Below are 16,849 nucleotides of genomic sequence, written 5' to 3'. Positions count from 1 at the left end.
ACTTCATGAAAACTAGTGGGATGTTACTTGCATTGATTTCACTTATCTGTATCCCGTTATAATGTTGTAGCAAACATTTATATTGTGCATACCCCTGTAACTAAATAACTCATCAAACAAGAAAGAAGCCTTGTGGAATGCAAATGAAGAACTTTAAGAAAAAAGTGCTAATTTCAAAGCAAGTGGTCATTGTGTGTGATGATCAGAGGTCAAAGACTCAAAGTGCATTTGTTACTTTCCATCATCAAAGGAAAAGCCCACATGGGTAGTGACACTCTCATCTTATTTTCTGTAAGAAGCTATAAATATGGATTCAAGGAAAGATCCTGCATCTCTGGACTGTTTGGACACTTACAGGGAAGCATAGCAGACACAAAGCAGAAATCCCCAGAGACAATCTGAGTACCCTGAAAAGACATTTGGGAACTGGTAGTTTATTATATCACTGCCACCATTTGGAATTACAAACTGTGACCTACCTGTGCATATATTTTACCTGCTTTATCCTCTCAAAAACTGTCATTTCCCTTTCTTAGCTAACAGAACTTTTAGTTAGTTTACTATAGACTTGGCTACCAGCATTGTCTTTGGTGTAAGATCTAGAGTACCAATTGATCCGGGGTAAATGACTGGTCTCTTGGGACTGGGAGGAACCTGATGTGATGTTATTTTCGGTGTAAATGACCATTTTATCACAAAGTCCAGTTTGTCTGGGTGGCAAGATAGACTGGAGAGTCTAAAGGGGATTGTCTATGACTCCATGGTAAGACTGGTATAATGATCCAGGAGTTCACATTTGTCGCTGGCTTAGTGCAATCTAATTATAGAACACACCACCAGTTTGCAGTGTCTGTCCTGTTTTCTTACAGTCTGCCCTCAGGTTGGCACTCCAGAGAGCATGACACCTATGAACTTAAGTGGGTCTCTGCTCTGTTTTGGGGCCAGATACTTTACTTAAGATTTACATGTGCAAAACTCCCATAGAAGGCAACGGGACAAATCCTGAAGTCTTTTTATAATTTGTATTTGGTAATTATTCAGGCAAAACTTCCACTGAAATGAATGCGAATAAAATGCAGTAAAAACCTGCATAAAGAATTAACGATTGGCCAGGTTATTTTACGTTTTGTATTACAGAGTTAATCATTTTGCCTGAGCTAATCACAAGTAAGGATGGCAGTATTTTGCTTTTTGTGTCTCCCATGTGGTTTGTTCCCACTGATAGGCCAGTATGGGATACCTAATCCTATCTTTATTTGACATGGCACAGATAGGCACACAGTTGTAACCATAATAGGAATAAACCCTCTTCAAATTAGCCTCATTTGTTGATGCAAGAGCTTAACTGGCTTAAACTGGAGAGCAATTACTATAAGCTTCCTGAATAAAAATGCATGTTTAATCCTTTTTTAAAATTTCTTTTGGATATAATCTACCACTACAAACCTGAAGGTGGAGTTTAAAATTTCACAGGAAGACCCATACTTTGACCAATCCCAGTACTGCCATCTGATTGTAATTTAAACAAACAGGCTGGTGTCAGCTCCTCAGCTGTTTAACTTGTCACATCATTCAGGACTTAACCGTGGAGAAATAAAAGCTGAGTTTGACTCTAAATCTATCTTGAAAGATTTTCGGACCTCACCAAATGAAATCAACAGCCACCAACAAAAGAGCAACAACTACTTAAAAGATTCTAATGGTCTCTATTGCAACTTCCTATTCCCATAGGACAAAGTTATAGGCATTCCAATGTTGTAATGTTTATTTCATGACAGTGTATGAACACATTGCATTGATTCCCCAAAATGTTTCATGGCTGTAATTGTGCCCATGAGCCAACCACCCTATATTCAAAATGACTGAAGGGGAAAAAGGAAAAGCTGACAACTAGAACTGTGCAAAACAGTAAATATGAAACAAGCGAAACTTGCATGGCTTCATTACAGAGTGGGTCAAAAACTTTCCAATAGAGCATTTTTCCATTGAAAAAAATCTGTGGGAACTAGGAATGTGACTCAGTGTTGCCATTGGAGGAGATGGGGAATCTGAATGAAGCATTTTGATAAGGCTAAAACAGTCTGGGAAACAGACAATGTACTTACACCTTGTTGTGGAAACAAACAGAGAGACAAGGTGCGTAAGGTAACAACAAAACATCACAGTGTCATAAGGTCATGATTTTGTCTTAGGGGATTGCTCCATTTTGAAACACTGTGGAGTGACCTTACTGGAATGGAATGTTTTGTTTCATTTCAAAAGGACTCTCCACAAGTTTATTTTTTATATTTTATTCATTTTTATATGCAGCCTGGGGAAATTTTTATATAAATTTTGGACTCTTCAGATTTGGAACCAAGAAGGGTAGATTCCCTGTAAAACAGAAATACCAACTTTCAACCAGCTCTTTCAACGGAGTATTGGTCAGTGGGGTGGATGCTGCCCTGGGGTTTCTGAGACTCATCCTTATCATCCGATGAAGTGAGCTGTAGCTCACAAAAGCTTATGCTCAAATAAATTGGTTAGTCTCTAAGGTGCCACTTACTCCTTTTCTTTTTCCTTATCATACGCTACCTCTACATCTATTGTTCTCACTTCACACTGCTGGAGAAGTAAGAAGAGTGGCTCAGTTCACAGCTCTGGGCTGGGCACCAGTGTTTCAGGCGGGCTGTAGGTCCACGCTGCTGCACGGGATGCCCGCCAGGCTTGAACGCCCTGGTCTGCCACACGCTTCCTGCACCACCCTGGGCAAGTCCCGACGCCCTCAGGGCAGGCCTGGCACAGCTCTGGGGGCAGGGCCGGGTGTGGGCCGCGCCGGCACAAGACCGAGGGAGGGCAGACGAGCGCCGCAGCTCTTCGCCGAACTTCTCCAAGCCGCCGGTTCTGCTCTGCTGCGGAATCGCCAATGCAGCCCCGGCCTCCGCCTGGGAACTGGGGCCAGCAGCAGCAGCAGCCGCGCCCCGCGCAGCCACGAGCCCCTGAACGGTCCCTCCAGCCCGCCCCCTCGCGCTGGGTTGGGCGGACAGGGCGGGACTCGCCGCCCCGGCAGAGAGCTCCAGGCCGCAGCCCGAGCCCCGCCCCCTGAGTGCCCGCGCGCCCGGCCCGCAAGCAATGCGCATGCGCAGCCTCGCTCGCGCGGCAGCTTGGTCACGAGGGCGTCGCCCGCCCGCCTCTCTCTGGTCGCTGTGTGTATGTCGCGGACTGCAAGGTAGCGACTCTCTAGCCTTCCCGGCGGCCTCGCTGCTCTGTGGGGCGCGGCGAGGTTTAATGGCGGCCACGAGTACCGCGGCGCTGGTGGGGGGCACTCGGGAGTCGGGTTCCGGGGTGGCGGCACAAGGGCGGAAGAAAACCTACGGCAAGGTACGGGGCGGCGGGGGAGGCAGGGTTTGGTGGAGGGAGGCTCTGAAGCGGGAGGGCCTGGCGGCGGGCTCGCGGGAGCGGGGAGTCGGAGCCGAGGGAGGGAGGGCCCAGGGCGGCTGCCTGGAGCTGTGTCTACACCCGGGCTAGGCCGGCGTGGCTGCGCTCGGGGAGGGGGAAGATTTCTTCATTGCCCTGAGCTCCTCCGTAGCTGGGTCGATGTGAGTTTTCAGGGTAGACCAGGCCTCGGTGTCTGCCCCGCTCCGTTCTGCAGCAGCCTGCGCGCAGGGGCATTTCCCCTTCTTTTGAATGAACTTGCTATTAACTTTGGTCTCTTGGTCTTGTATTATGGAATTGCCTACAATGTACCTCTTTGTCATCAGCAGTGCTTGTGTGAGTTTGTCTCTAATAAACCTTGCTTTGCTCCACGTTTTGTCTCCGTATACAATTTACTCTAAAAACACTGATTTTTCCCCAACCCTGCACCCAACTGATTAAATAAGGGTCAAAAGCAATATAAAGCCTACTTAGAATATCAGGGTTGGAAGGGACCTCAGGAGGTCATCTAGTCCAACCCCCTGCTCAAAGCAGGACCAATCCCCAATTTGTGCCCAGATCCCTAAAGGGCCCCCACAAGGATTGAACTCAATCCTGGGTTTAGCAGGGCAGTGCTGAAACTGCTGAGCTATCCCTCCCCCCAGTAGTACAATACTGTGATAGTTTAGGTAGATAGGCTGGAGCTTTCATTTAATTAGCATTTGCCAAAAGTAGTGGCTGATGCTGTCTCAAGAATAAAGCACATAAAACTTCAGACATCCAAAAAAGCTGGCTCTAACCAGTACCACTGTTTGGATATATACGAGCAGCATGCCATCCTACTATAAATAAAAAGCTGCAATTTGATATGCCTGGTCTCTGTCTATTTGGGAATGGAGAGACCTGAAGTTGCAGCTTCTGGCTGTTCTGTTTTCTCCTCATAACACACTGCTATCAGTCTAGTTTTATTTCATTTCTTGCCACCTTTACTTCAGTTTTCAGCACTTGTTCCCTGCTTTCCCACTGCACTACTCCTTCAAGTGTTCTTGGCTTAGCTTACACAAGTGCTTCATTGTGCCTTGAGCATCTGCGTCACACATCACTTTGAGCTGTTTCAGTTTGCACTGTTCAAGCAGTAAGTGTCAATTAGGAAATCCTGGTGAATACAAGCCTTACTAAAAAATAAAATAAAAAAATCTCTTCTATTATTGTGTGAAATTTTGTTCTGTTCCATTTTGCACTGAGAGCTATTCTAAATTAAAAAGAACTGTATATACTTCTTCCTTTTTCCAATTTGGAAATCCATCGGTTTCTATGTGTGTGCCAGCAATTCACATATAAATCAAAGGAACGAGAACTAAACTTATTGTCCTATAAACTTTATTATTGTTGAATGCACAGATGTGTCCCATTTAAAAGGTGCTTTCTCAAAGCAGAGTACAGTTGGAGCTTCAGGTAGTGCAATCCTCCATTATTGTGGGTGCCTGCCAAGAATAGCAATCAGAAAACTGGATGGAAGTTTCATTTTAAGGAAAATAAATGCAAATGAATAGAAAATACTTTTAGTAATCTACTTTATTATTTCAAATTCAGCTTCCAAGTATTCAGCTTTTGAATGCATCTGCAAAATTGGGAACCTGTTTAATTATATATTGGCTATGTAATATGTGCTATTTTTAATGTAGCAGGGGCCGGAATCATTCAGAAATACACACATAGTGAAGGATCAAACAAACAAGCTTTTTTTTTCCTCCAGCACATAGTGAAACCTAGACTACCAGTATGCAACTTACACCACTACTAGAATTATTCATTGTCTATTACATTTAACCCAAAACACATTTTTGGTAAAGGCCATAGAAGTAAATGTTTTATATTTTATATAAATATTTGATTTTATGGTTGTCTGTTCTGATTCACTCTAAAATGTAACCCATAAAGTGTAAGATAAAAAGATCCAAAAGAACTGCTAGACAAGTATCCTTAAAAGTGATAAGCTTAAAGCTCAAAAAAGATTGGCAATCTTAACATAAGAAAATGACCAGTGCAGCATGTACCAAAGTAAACCCTGACAAGTATCTGAGTTGTTATATTCTCAGCTGATGAGTTCTGAAAACAAAGTCAACAGTTTATATGCCAGCCATAAAAGACTTACAGCTTCAAAGGCACACTGTCAAAGATCAGTTCTGTCTGGAGAAGAAATCACTTTCTATTGCTCAAAGTAAACGCTAAAATTCTTATCATTCAAAAATATTGGAGGGGGAAGTATTATGTAGTTTGTGTACTTTGTTCACTTGATAGTTCTTCGTTTATAGCCAGTTTTGTTCTTTTGCCTAATGTAGTCAGTCATTTTGGCTGGTTTCTGTGGCTCTCCTAAAAAGCAAGGGAGGGGAGAAAAATATGCTAAATAAAAATAATTAGGAAGTTGTTGCGGTAAAGCCACAAAAATTGACGGGGTCCTGGATCTAATTTTAATTGGCTGGATTTTGGTTTGACAATGAATGAAGCAATAATGAAAAAATACAGATAATCTTCCTATGCCACTAACGCTGAAGACAAGTGTAAGCTAATATGTAGAGTAGCATTTTCCAAACATTTTTGCCCACGGACCGCTTTTTAGCCTATTACGGAACACTTATAATATTATTTTGTAGTTGTTTGGTTTTCAAATAAAAAGTTGCGTTATTTATGCTCAAATATATTTTATTTTATAAAACAAAGCAAAAATACAAATTTATAATAACTTGAACTAACAATTTCTAACTGGATAGCGCGTACAAAGTGGTACAAAAATCAAGTGCAAGAGTCAAAATTAAATTCTAGATTCTTTCACAGAACACCTATTCACATCGTGTGGAACACCCGTGTTCCATGGAACACAGTTTGGGAAACACTGATGTAGAGAAATGGGAATTTCTGGTGTCATGCCTCTACTCCAGCTATATGAACGTTTTCAAATGAACATACAGGTTATACTATAAGAGCTTATAAATTCTATGAAAGTGACCTGCATAAGAATTTGGAATAAATTTTTTCAAAGCTCAAAAGTCCCCATTGGTTTTCAAATGTTAGGTAATTATAGAAACCCGGGGTAATTGCATGCATTTCAGTCATGCAGACCTTAGGAGCTCTTCAGGGCCAGAACATCAATCAGTTCTCACAGAGTTAACTTGACTTTTCAGATAACCAAGAATTTTGGTTAAGCAGAGTTTAGATAATCTATGTTTGACTGTAAATACATTCCTTAAAATACAGGTTTGAGGGCTGCAGCCTGAAATCAGTTAGGCAAATAGCCAATGCATTTCAAATATAGCCAACAAAAACAAATTTGCTGCTCTTAAAATGAAAACCGCATATATTTCTCAACCACTTGAGTAGTGTCAAGTTTTTTTTGTTTGGTTGGTTTTTTTACTGTTGCCATAGCATCGAATGCTGTTGCTGAGGGTTCTGGTATGTCTCATGAAATTTTTTTAAAAACTCAGAAAATTAACAGAGCACCGCTTAATTGCAAAGCCTGTGATAATACACAAACCAAGGCACAAAAATGTTCAGGAAAAATGAACATAGTAAAAACTGTTATTCTGTAGTATGTTATTACTTCTGTCTTCAAACTACTATAGGATTGTGCACTGGAAACTGGTTCGATGCTCACTGAAAATAGTGCCCTAGAAAATCATTTGGTTTTGGATTTTTACTTTTAGAAACAACTATCTCATGCAAGACACCTGTGAACTGTGTCTGCAGTGAATAAATGCTAACATTCTGATGTGTTCCTCATTTATTCATATTTATATTTTAACTGTAATTAAATTTTTAATATACATTTTGAACATTAGGTAATATTGATGTTAGGTTTAGGAAAACTCTGAAGCATTACAATCAAGGGGATTTCTGCTGCAAAAATGCTGCATGCAATTGATTTTCATGGTCTCTGTTTTTAAAAGATATATTATCTAGTCATTGTCCTGTGTCAAGAAACCTTTCTAAGCTTTAGACACTTAAAAATGACGCTAGAAGCTTCTGTATATTGGTTAGGTCTGGAACACTTTTTCATTAAATATTAGTTTTTATTGTTGCTAGAATATTACATTTTGTGTGCTGAGTATCTTGCTTTTATTTTGTTGGAAGCGATAACTCAAGTAGTTCTAAAATACGTTTTTCCAGTGTACAGCTGGCTTTTGATATATATCTATAAATAAAAGATGGATAGTACTGTCTCCATATTTAGCAAAATATGTGCACTTTATTCTTGTTAATGTTTCCCAATTTATATATTTGCCAAATTCTTTATACAAAAAAATCATGTGGTTGAATTTATAACTCCAAGTTAAGTTTATGTTCTTAGTTCAAGATTACTTGTGGGTGGGCTTGGCATTTTGACAAGCAAATTAACTCAATATGAATGCTTCTTAACCTTTTGGCTTCAAGCACATGCAACTTTCACCATTGTGTTGCACTAGAAAATCTCACAAAGCTTTTATCAGACTCTTCTACACTTTTAAGGGCTAATGTTAGGCTTGCAACTAGCTTGGATGTGTGTATCATATCAAACGACAGCGTATCTAACATAGTACACTTGGAATTTGTACTTTTCCATAGATGAGTTTAGGTATTTAAAGTAGGTCAACATTTACCATAGATTTGAATACAAGCCTCCCCCAAAAGGAATATAAATATATACTATAGCTTAATTTCTGAATAAAATCCAACATATCCTCAGCCTTATCAACTATAATAAAAGGAAATAGTACACTAATATTTCATAAAACTTAATTTTAGGGTTTTTTAACACTTGAACCTAATCTCTCAAGCTCACAGATAAAGGTTTGCAGCACAAATCTGATTGATTTTAATGCTTTCTCCAGGGTGATCCTCATAGAACCTACTAAAGACTGCAAAGAATTGATTCTAGGCAAAGTAACAGTGAAATAGATTATACTGATCAAGTAAGATGGATCCATGCTCAGTTGGAATTCAGCTCCAAACTGCTAATGAATGTCATAAGATATACTATACCCGTCACGCTGGCTTCAAGACTAAGCAAGATCTATCTTCATCCGATCTGCTACTACTTCAGCTTAGGACTGGAGTGACTCTTTCTGAGAACAATACAATCTGCTTCCATCATGCAAAAATTTACATTGACAGATTTGAAGATCTGCAAAAATCATGTTGTGACCCATTTAACATACACAGGAAAGTATCAAAGAAAAACTTACGCGCAATCGACTTAGATGATGCAGCTTTTCTAAGTGCCAAGTTTGGAAGACAGTTTGTACCTGGTTGGAAGCTTTGTCCAAAGTGTACACAGATAATCAATGGAAGTGTGGATGTTGACCCTGAAGATCGCCAAAGAAGGAAACTTGATTCAGACGTATGTATATGGGTCGATTTTTCACCCCTCTAAACTCTACAGGTTAATGGGGTGGGGCTTGATTTGAGTCCTACATAAAGAAAGCTCATAACTTGTTTCCTTAAAATGTGAAAATGTTAATTTTTTTAGTGTACGAGAGATAATATTTATAAAACTTCTTTTGAAAAATTCACCAATTTAATGGGTATGTGCTTTAAAGGGAGACCATCAATCTCTTTTGTTTTTATGCTAACTTCTTTAAAAAAATCTACTTTCTTATAGGATAGTCATTAAATAGTATGTGTCTTGACCTTTTAGAAAAAAGGGAGGGTTTTCTGCTCCCCTGTAGATGTGTGTAAAGGTCTTTCCTTGGGCTATTAGCTAACACATTCTAATACGTTACTAAAATCTAATGTAGATAAGGCTGGATGTACTTTTGATGTACTAACTGATCCTGTTAAAAGACCACACTTTTTCCTGGGTTTTAACGCAGCTAGCTTAGCATGTGTTAAAATGTACACTGCCTGTCTACAGTAGATATTTAGAACATGTGTAAGTCCTAGACTAAAGCTATGTGTACACCGGCAAGTGAAAGACAAAACTTTTGTCATTCAGAGATGTTAAAAAAACACCCTCCCGAAAGAAAAAAGTTTTGTCGACGACAAGTGCCAGTGTGAACAGCACTTTGTTGGGAGGAGAGCCGAAAGACAGCGGCTATGCTGCGTGCCTTTTAGCGGCCCGGCTGTAGCGGCCCAGCCATGTCACTTAGAGCTGCGTAATGTAGACATAGCCCAAGTCTTAGCGCTGCTAAATTACAAAAAAAATTTACAAACTGAAAAATGCTGGCTTTTTTGTCATAATAAAATATTGTCTAATCCAGCAGTTCTCAAACTTCATTGCACCGTGATCCCCCTTCTGACAACAAAAATTACTACACAAGCCCAGGAGGGGGGACCGAAGACCGAGCTCTGCCACCGCGGGCAGGGGCAGGGCCAGGGCCAAAGCTGAAGGCTAAGAGCTTCTGCTCTGGGCAGGGGGTGTGTAACCGTAGCCCTGGGCAGTGGGACTTGGGCTTTAGACTTCCTGGGGCCCAGGGCCAACACCAGCCTTGGTGACCCCATTCAAATGGGGGCGGCCTACTTTGGGGTCTCGACCCACAGTTTGAGAACCCATGATTAATCAAACAAAATCTGAATGACACATTAATTGCAGACTTTTTCTGAAGTGTTGCATACTGCACAGAAATAATTCTTACCACAAAAAATTTACTGGAATTTTTTATGGTGGACTGAGTCCATGATGTTGTGGTCTCAGTCCTACAAGGTTACTGTACTAAATTTGGCATATTTGTACAGCCAAGCTTGACAAAATGACTTGTGTTACTTATCTAGAAGGTAAACAAGACAAACTCATTTTTAGAAGGGATGAATCCTCCCTTTGTGTACATACGTTATTTCAGAAATATGGCACGAAGTTTATTTTTATTAGTTTTACTGTATATCCTCAAATGTCCAATATAATTGGTTTAGGAATCTCTGCATTTTGACTTGTCAATAGCTGAGGCACTATCCAGAACACGTCCAATCTCTTTTCATTATAAAAATTCTCATCAAAAGTTTAGTGGCATCATGGGAAAGTTTTTTAAATTCTGTTAATAATCTGATGTAAATATTTAACACATTTAAAATTACAAGCCATTTTCCTGTACATATTAACTCTTTTGGAGAGAATTGCTTCTTGATCCAGTCAAGTGAGGAAATGGAGTTGGAAATTTTTTTGTCTTATGTATTCAGAGGTTATAAGAGAAGAAATAGAAAACAAGGGACTTAATGGGAATAAAACCAATATATTAATTTACCATTTTGATCATGTTAAATGTTAGCTCGATTTAAAAGAAACTAAGTTTGGTGCTATGGGAGGGAAGATTGACCGCTTTAGAAGGATTGTAGGTTATGCTTCTAAGACAAGATATTGAAATTTAGAAGCAGCTGCCCATGTAGCTATAGAGCATAGGTGGGCAAACTATGGCCCACGGGTCACATCCGGCCCGCACGACCCTCCTGCCTGGTCCCTGAGCTCCTGGCTGGGAGGCTAGCCCCTGGCCCCTCCCCTGCTGTTCCTCCTCCCCCGCAGCCATGCTGCTAGCACAATGCTCTGGGTGACCGGGCAGCACAGCTGCAGAGCCGTGGCCTGACCCGGTGCTCTGGGCAGCGCGGCTGTAGCGCCACCAGCCACCGGTGCTGCAGGCAACGTGGTAAGGGGGCAGGGAGCTGGGGGGTTGGTTAGTGGGGCAGGGGAGTTCAGGGTGGTGGTCAGGGGGCAGGGGTGTGGATGGGGGCGGAGCGGTCAGAGGGCAGGGAACGGGGGATGAATGGGGGCAGAGGTCCCAGGGGAGGTCATGGGAGAGGGGGGGTTGGATGGGGCAGGGGTCCGGGGGCGGTCAGGGGACAGGGAGCAGGGGGTGGTGGTTGGGGCAGGAGTCCCGGGGACAGGAACTGTCAAGGAACAGGGGGGGGATGGGTAGGATGGGGGTAGGAGTCCAGGGAGGGCTGTTGGGGGGGCAAGAAGCAGAGGGGGTCGGGTACGGGTCAGGGTCCAGGCCATGCCTTGCTGTTTGGGGAGGCACAGCCTCCCCTAACTGGCCATTCATACAATTTTGGAAACCCGATGTGGCCCTCAGGCCAAAAAGTTTGCCCACTTCTGCTATAGGGCATTCCCCAAAACTATATTTTAACAACACATCAGAGCTTTATTAGGAAAGGGTTAGAGGTCAGAGTGAGTGAGAACCAGAAAATAAGAACCCTTACAATTATTAAAGTAAGGCTTATAATACTATTTATTCATATAACTTGCATCACTAAGGGTGGGACAGTTACTTTGTGTAATTGTTTTCTTTTAAGATTTAGATTGTCCTCTGCTGATAGATGCAGCACTTGGCCTCAGCTTTGGGCTTAACAATTTACTTGAGGCTTCACAAAATCCCAGCTTGATTGTCAACTCTCCTATGGATCTGGTTTGGTATTAATATTTAAAATGAAAATTTCTATCTTTGTTCAGGGGCGAACAGCTAAAGCTTTGAAGTCCTTGCAGTTTGCTAATCCAGGACGACAGACTGAATTTGCTCCAGAAAGCAGTAAAAGGGAAAAGAGAAGGCTACAAACAAAAAGCACATCGGTTAATTCTGACAGGTGGGCTGTTTACTATGTTAATTCATATTTAAAATTTGGGATGTTTGGATTGTCTCTCTTTTCTTTTTTTTAAAGCTTGGAGGAGTGATGACAAAACTAAGTCTTTATTATGTAGCCCAATCTCCTTTTTGAGATAGCCTATTAATTTTGTTTCAATGTATAGAATATTACAGTAAAATATTTTTGTCAAACCATGCTTTGAGATTATAATAGAATAAAATATTAGTTAAAACATGGCAATGCTAACCGACTGAATTTAGACATAGCAACTAATTCCATGTATTATTATGCAAAGTAAAAGTCTGACTGTAGGCAAAACAAACTAAGCCAAATAATGCAGGCCTTATGAGAGGGAAATATTCATGCGACTATCACCTTTCATTGTACTAAATTCAATATAATTCTTGTCACACTGCTAAAGCATAAAAAAATGGATATAATAAAAATAAATAAAAATCTGCCAAGTTAGAAAAAGGTCACCTATCAACTTGGGCAAGACCCCACAACTTCAGCTTTTTTGAATGTGATTTTCCCACAGGCACACTTGGCTTTTTTTCTTTTCTCCTTTTTTTTAAAACCACACTTTTTGGATTGACTAGAATTCACTAGGACATAAGCTCTGAGTAAAGTGTAAAAGGAATATTTCCTCAGCTGTCAAAAGTACTTCATGTATAGTTGTGTACAGTCTCTTGAAATGCAGCTATACCTGTTGCAAAAGATTATTTTACTGTGTATTCGTAAAGTGAATTGCAAGTGGCTTTATATGGAATGATGGTAAGGAAGAGATTGAGAACCTTCTTGTTGAGAACCTCTGTTCAAAAGAGCTACAAAAAATATTGCTCCAGTTTTCAGAGGTCAAATTTTAATGTACGTGGTTGACAATAAGCAGTGGAGTATGTGTAACTTTTAGAATGGTTTGGTGTTAAACCTTTCAGCACAAGAAAATTGCTGACAAAGTTTAATTTCTCTCTTCATCCATTGCTAACTATTTGTAATCAAGTAAACTGGAAGGTCTTCTGTTATGAATGCTGGAAGTAACACCTGTTTTTCATTATACAGGCAAGTCATCCCAGCAAAGAGTAAAGTCTATGATAGCCAGGGACTTCTGCTTTATAGTGGGATGGATCTCTGTGACTGTCTTGATGAAGATTGCCTGGGATGCTTCTATGCTTGTCCCAAGTGTGGTTCCAACAAATGTGGAGCTGAATGCCGCTGTGATCGCAAGTGGTTATATGAACAAATTGAGATAGAAGGAGGAGAAATTATTCGCAATAAGCATGTGGGTTAATTTATAAGTATTTGTGTTGCATTCCAATACAGAATTTGATGGTCTAATGAAAATCAGTGGAACCTGTCATAACACACATGAACAGTCTGTTCAGACTTACAAATTCATTGTTTGATATGGTTTAGAAAGGTTGTTACTCATACTAATTGTGTGTTGTCACGCTTCATTCCACCTTGTACTCATCCATGCAAACCAGCAAAAAGGCTGGAACAATGCAGTGCTTGACTGTTCAGTGAGAGTTTGAAACTGAGTGGCTGGTTAAGTGTTAAAAGAAATTTGGGATTAGCTGCTGCATATGCCCTGCTCTGTAGAGAAGGCTCTTTCTCCATGTATCTCTTCTTTCTCACCTCTCCCCTTAAAGACTTGGTGTTCATGTTTGTTTTTACTATCTTTTAAAAATAAACGTAGTCTCTTTAAGTTTAAAATGTAAGCAGTGGCAATCGTGACCAGTATTAGCAGGTGTATAGCAAATAGTAAATGCTGTATTTTCTAAAATGAGTTTTGGGACTGTTATAGCACAGTTAAACATCTAACAATATAGGGGCTAAATCAACATGTTCATTGCACTGGTTTGCTATAAATATACTTTTAAAAATATAAATAAGCTCTATCCTAATTATTTTAACAGTATTTACCACTTAGGGGGTGCTGTCTCACAGATGGCAGTTGATAGTTTCTGCTAGTTGCACCATTGGAAAAGAACTAATATTTCAGGATGGGGGAAATCCTGACTTTAACACCAAAAGTATAAAGACTGTCAGCACTGCTTTTACAAACCCATTGCTTTGGAGCTTGGTAACTGGGATGTTCGTTTAAAACAAACCCTTTCCTGAATGAAACTTGACATATACTGTGTCTATTCAGTTTTGAAATAAAACTCAGTAACTATCTGATTCCTAATGACAGGAGCACAGTTATGGAGGCAGGACTCTGCAACACATTGTTTAAACAAATCTTTCCCAGGTAACCTAGATGTGGTTTGTCTTCTGTTTGCTTTGTTTTGTTCATTGGGGTGGACAAAGGATGCCTTTCTTTTGAAGATACCTTAGTATTACAGCACATTTGCTGAGAATATTTTTGATAGCAGTTGAGAAGGCTAGATCATCTTCCCTGCTATAGCTACTCTGTGCATCCAGCTTAAACAGTCACTTGCAGATTCTCCCTAGATAGATGAATCAGAGCAGCTTAGAATCATATAGTGCTCTTACAGCCCCTAACTCCCTCTCCCCAGCCAGGTTACTAGGTATGTTGCTGATGCTGCCTCTTGAAGCTATGGATAGCTGACAAAATGTAGAACAACCTGAAGGCTGCTCACTTACACTGGGGAACTGGATCAGCAGTGGGCAAGAGCAAAGCCATCTTTGCAACCTACTTCCTAAAGTGAACTGGGTGAGCAAAAGCTGAATCTGGCATAGAGTTTACGTTTGTGGTCATATGCATGTGAGGCATCTGGATTGTAGTGGCTTCCATAACATTTGTTATAACAAGCCTATGATAGAATTGCTTCTTACTGTTTTGCTTCTCTCTTCAGCTACTATAGGGGATCATAGCATAAAGAAACTACTTCATGATATATTTCTGTAACCATCTGCCAGATTTAATATCTAGTTTTACAGACAAACATTTTTTCATGTTCTTTGGAATTGTCACTGCATTGACATAATTTGATGTACTGCTTTACTATAAAGTCTTGGGTTCTAAATAGGATTATTTAAATCATTTAGACTTACAGTTAATTCTGTAGTAAACAAAAATTCAACATGGCTAATCCACGGTAAACTGAACTGCATACTTTAATGGCTTTTTTTGGTAAAGGTTTACAGATGCAGCTAAAATAGTTCAGATGTCTTTCCTCTGTTGTTTAGACTAAAAATAGCCAAACTGTTGTGCAAACCAATGGAGTTTAAATAATTTCAACCAAAGAGTAAATTTAGTATACCTAGTTTCAGACAGAATTAACATTTCACAGCTGAGTTTTACAAAACTCCTGTAAATTGAAATTTTATAGTAGAAATGCTAATAAATTCTTAACAAGTTAGACCTAACAGCTGTACAGTTACACATAGCATTGTTTTGAATAAGAGAAACATAGGAAAATCTTGTACAGTCTTACTGTAGCTTCAGACTTATTTTGTCAAACTTACATATTTTTGGACTGATTTGCATCAATTTTGCTCAAGGATGCCATGTAACTGTTGCCTTTTGAAGGATTTTCTTGGTAAAATTTTGTGATAGTGTAATTTTGCTGTTTAGTACAGGGATTCTCGGGACAAATTTTTTGGTGGCCTCAGGGTGTGGCCACTAACTCTTCCTGGGGGCCGCTGTCACACTTTTCCCTAAAATACTTAATTACTGTTAGAAAAAATAAATATACACACACACATGTCCAAATCATTGTAATTTATTTATTACTAGCTAATAAGCATGTTGTGAAAAGTGATCTTAACAAATATACAAGTATCACTTTTCACAGCAGACATACTCAGCCCCGGCAAGCCTGGGGACAAATTAAACCCTTGATGTGGGAGAGGAGGGCCGAGGGAGGCAGTGGGGGCTGCAGCCTGAAGCTCCATGGCTGGAGGATGTAGCCCAAAGCTGCGCAGCTGGGAGCCCAGGGCTGCAATCTGAATCCCTGTGGCAGGAGCCTCCCCCCCCCCGCAACCTCAAGGCTGAAGTCCAAAGCCTAAGCCCCACTTCTCTTGGGAAGGTGAGGAACTCACTGGCTGCCTGCTTCTCTAGTGTTGTGTTCTAGGTGTCTCCAGGGGGAGGGGGAGAGGGCGAGGGCAACCCTGCTGGTGGCCCCAGTAACCAACACCAAGGTGGTGCATCCAGGAACACCAGGGAGGGGCTGCTGCTTTGCTCTTCCCCTCCTCCTCCTTCCCCCCCTCCCCCCCCAACAATCCAGGAGGCTGTGGCCGCATTTGTGAAATGCTGGTTTTTAGTATAGGTATTTTCATTTCCAATAAATGATGTGAAACTCAGGAGGTTTGCAGCTGTAGAGCTGGTACTCATGAAATATTAAACTCCAAATCCGACTCATGCTGCATTTTAATCTGCTTGCTTTTAAGATAATGCTGGACGTTCTTTTCTTTTATCATTGGATTTTTGATTCATGCAATACTAACTATGAAATAATTCACTGAAATGTAATGTAAAAAATCTCTTGGCCTTTCAAGTTCTGGTAAACTTTCTGGAGCATTAAAACATTAAAGCACAATCTTACTCCTTACGCTCTCAACTTTATAAGAAGTCTTGTAATTTTTGTTAATCAAATGCAAATAAATATAAATGACAGTAACTTTTAACTTGGTCAAATGTACTTAGTCTTTCCACTTACTACTTCAATAGTAATGTTATATAAATTAACGTTAAATGAAGGGTTAAAAATTGTCTTCAATTACCATGCAACTAAAAATAATATGGCTAGCGTTAGAACAATTCACTAGAAACACTGGGTACTTTGAGTGGTCGCTTTAGACAGGAGTGCCTAACTGAAGGCTGTCCTTAGTGCAGGTTTCACTGTAACCTTCTAGGGGGTAGCCTCATGGGATTTTGTTTCTCTACTCAGTTTCATTCCTATCCTTATTGAAGTCTAAAGATTATATACTGTCTGATCATGAAGGGGCA

General features: G+C 40.4%; 1 protein-coding gene across 2 annotated transcripts; it reads left to right on the top strand.

The window, feature by feature from the left end:
- The first annotated feature begins 3,163 nt into the window (after positions 1–3,163).
- Positions 3,164–16,520, top strand: ARL14EP (ARF like GTPase 14 effector protein). 2 transcript variants are annotated; one of them, XM_078853239.1, is made up of 4 exons: positions 3,164–3,208; positions 8,259–8,767; positions 11,804–11,934; positions 12,994–16,520. In XM_078853239.1, the coding sequence occupies exons 2-4, from the start codon at positions 8,345–8,347 to the stop codon at positions 13,220–13,222; spliced, it is 783 nt and encodes a 260-aa protein (XP_078709365.1). In that variant the 5' UTR covers positions 3,164–3,208; positions 8,259–8,344; the 3' UTR covers positions 13,223–16,520. The 2 variants fall into 2 exon arrangements, with proteins under 2 accessions (XP_078709365.1, XP_073203884.1); XM_073347783.2 differs by lacking the exon at positions 3,164–3,208 and adding an exon at positions 3,273–3,360.
- The last annotated feature ends 329 nt before the right edge of the window (positions 16,521–16,849 follow it).

This window comes from Lepidochelys kempii, chromosome 6, assembly GCF_965140285.1.
Source record: "Lepidochelys kempii isolate rLepKem1 chromosome 6, rLepKem1.hap1, whole genome shotgun sequence".
In the NCBI taxonomy this organism is placed as follows: domain Eukaryota; kingdom Metazoa; phylum Chordata; order Testudines; family Cheloniidae; genus Lepidochelys; species Lepidochelys kempii.
The sequence above is the reverse complement of the archived record's forward strand: the minus strand, read 5'-3'. Positions and strand labels throughout refer to the sequence as shown.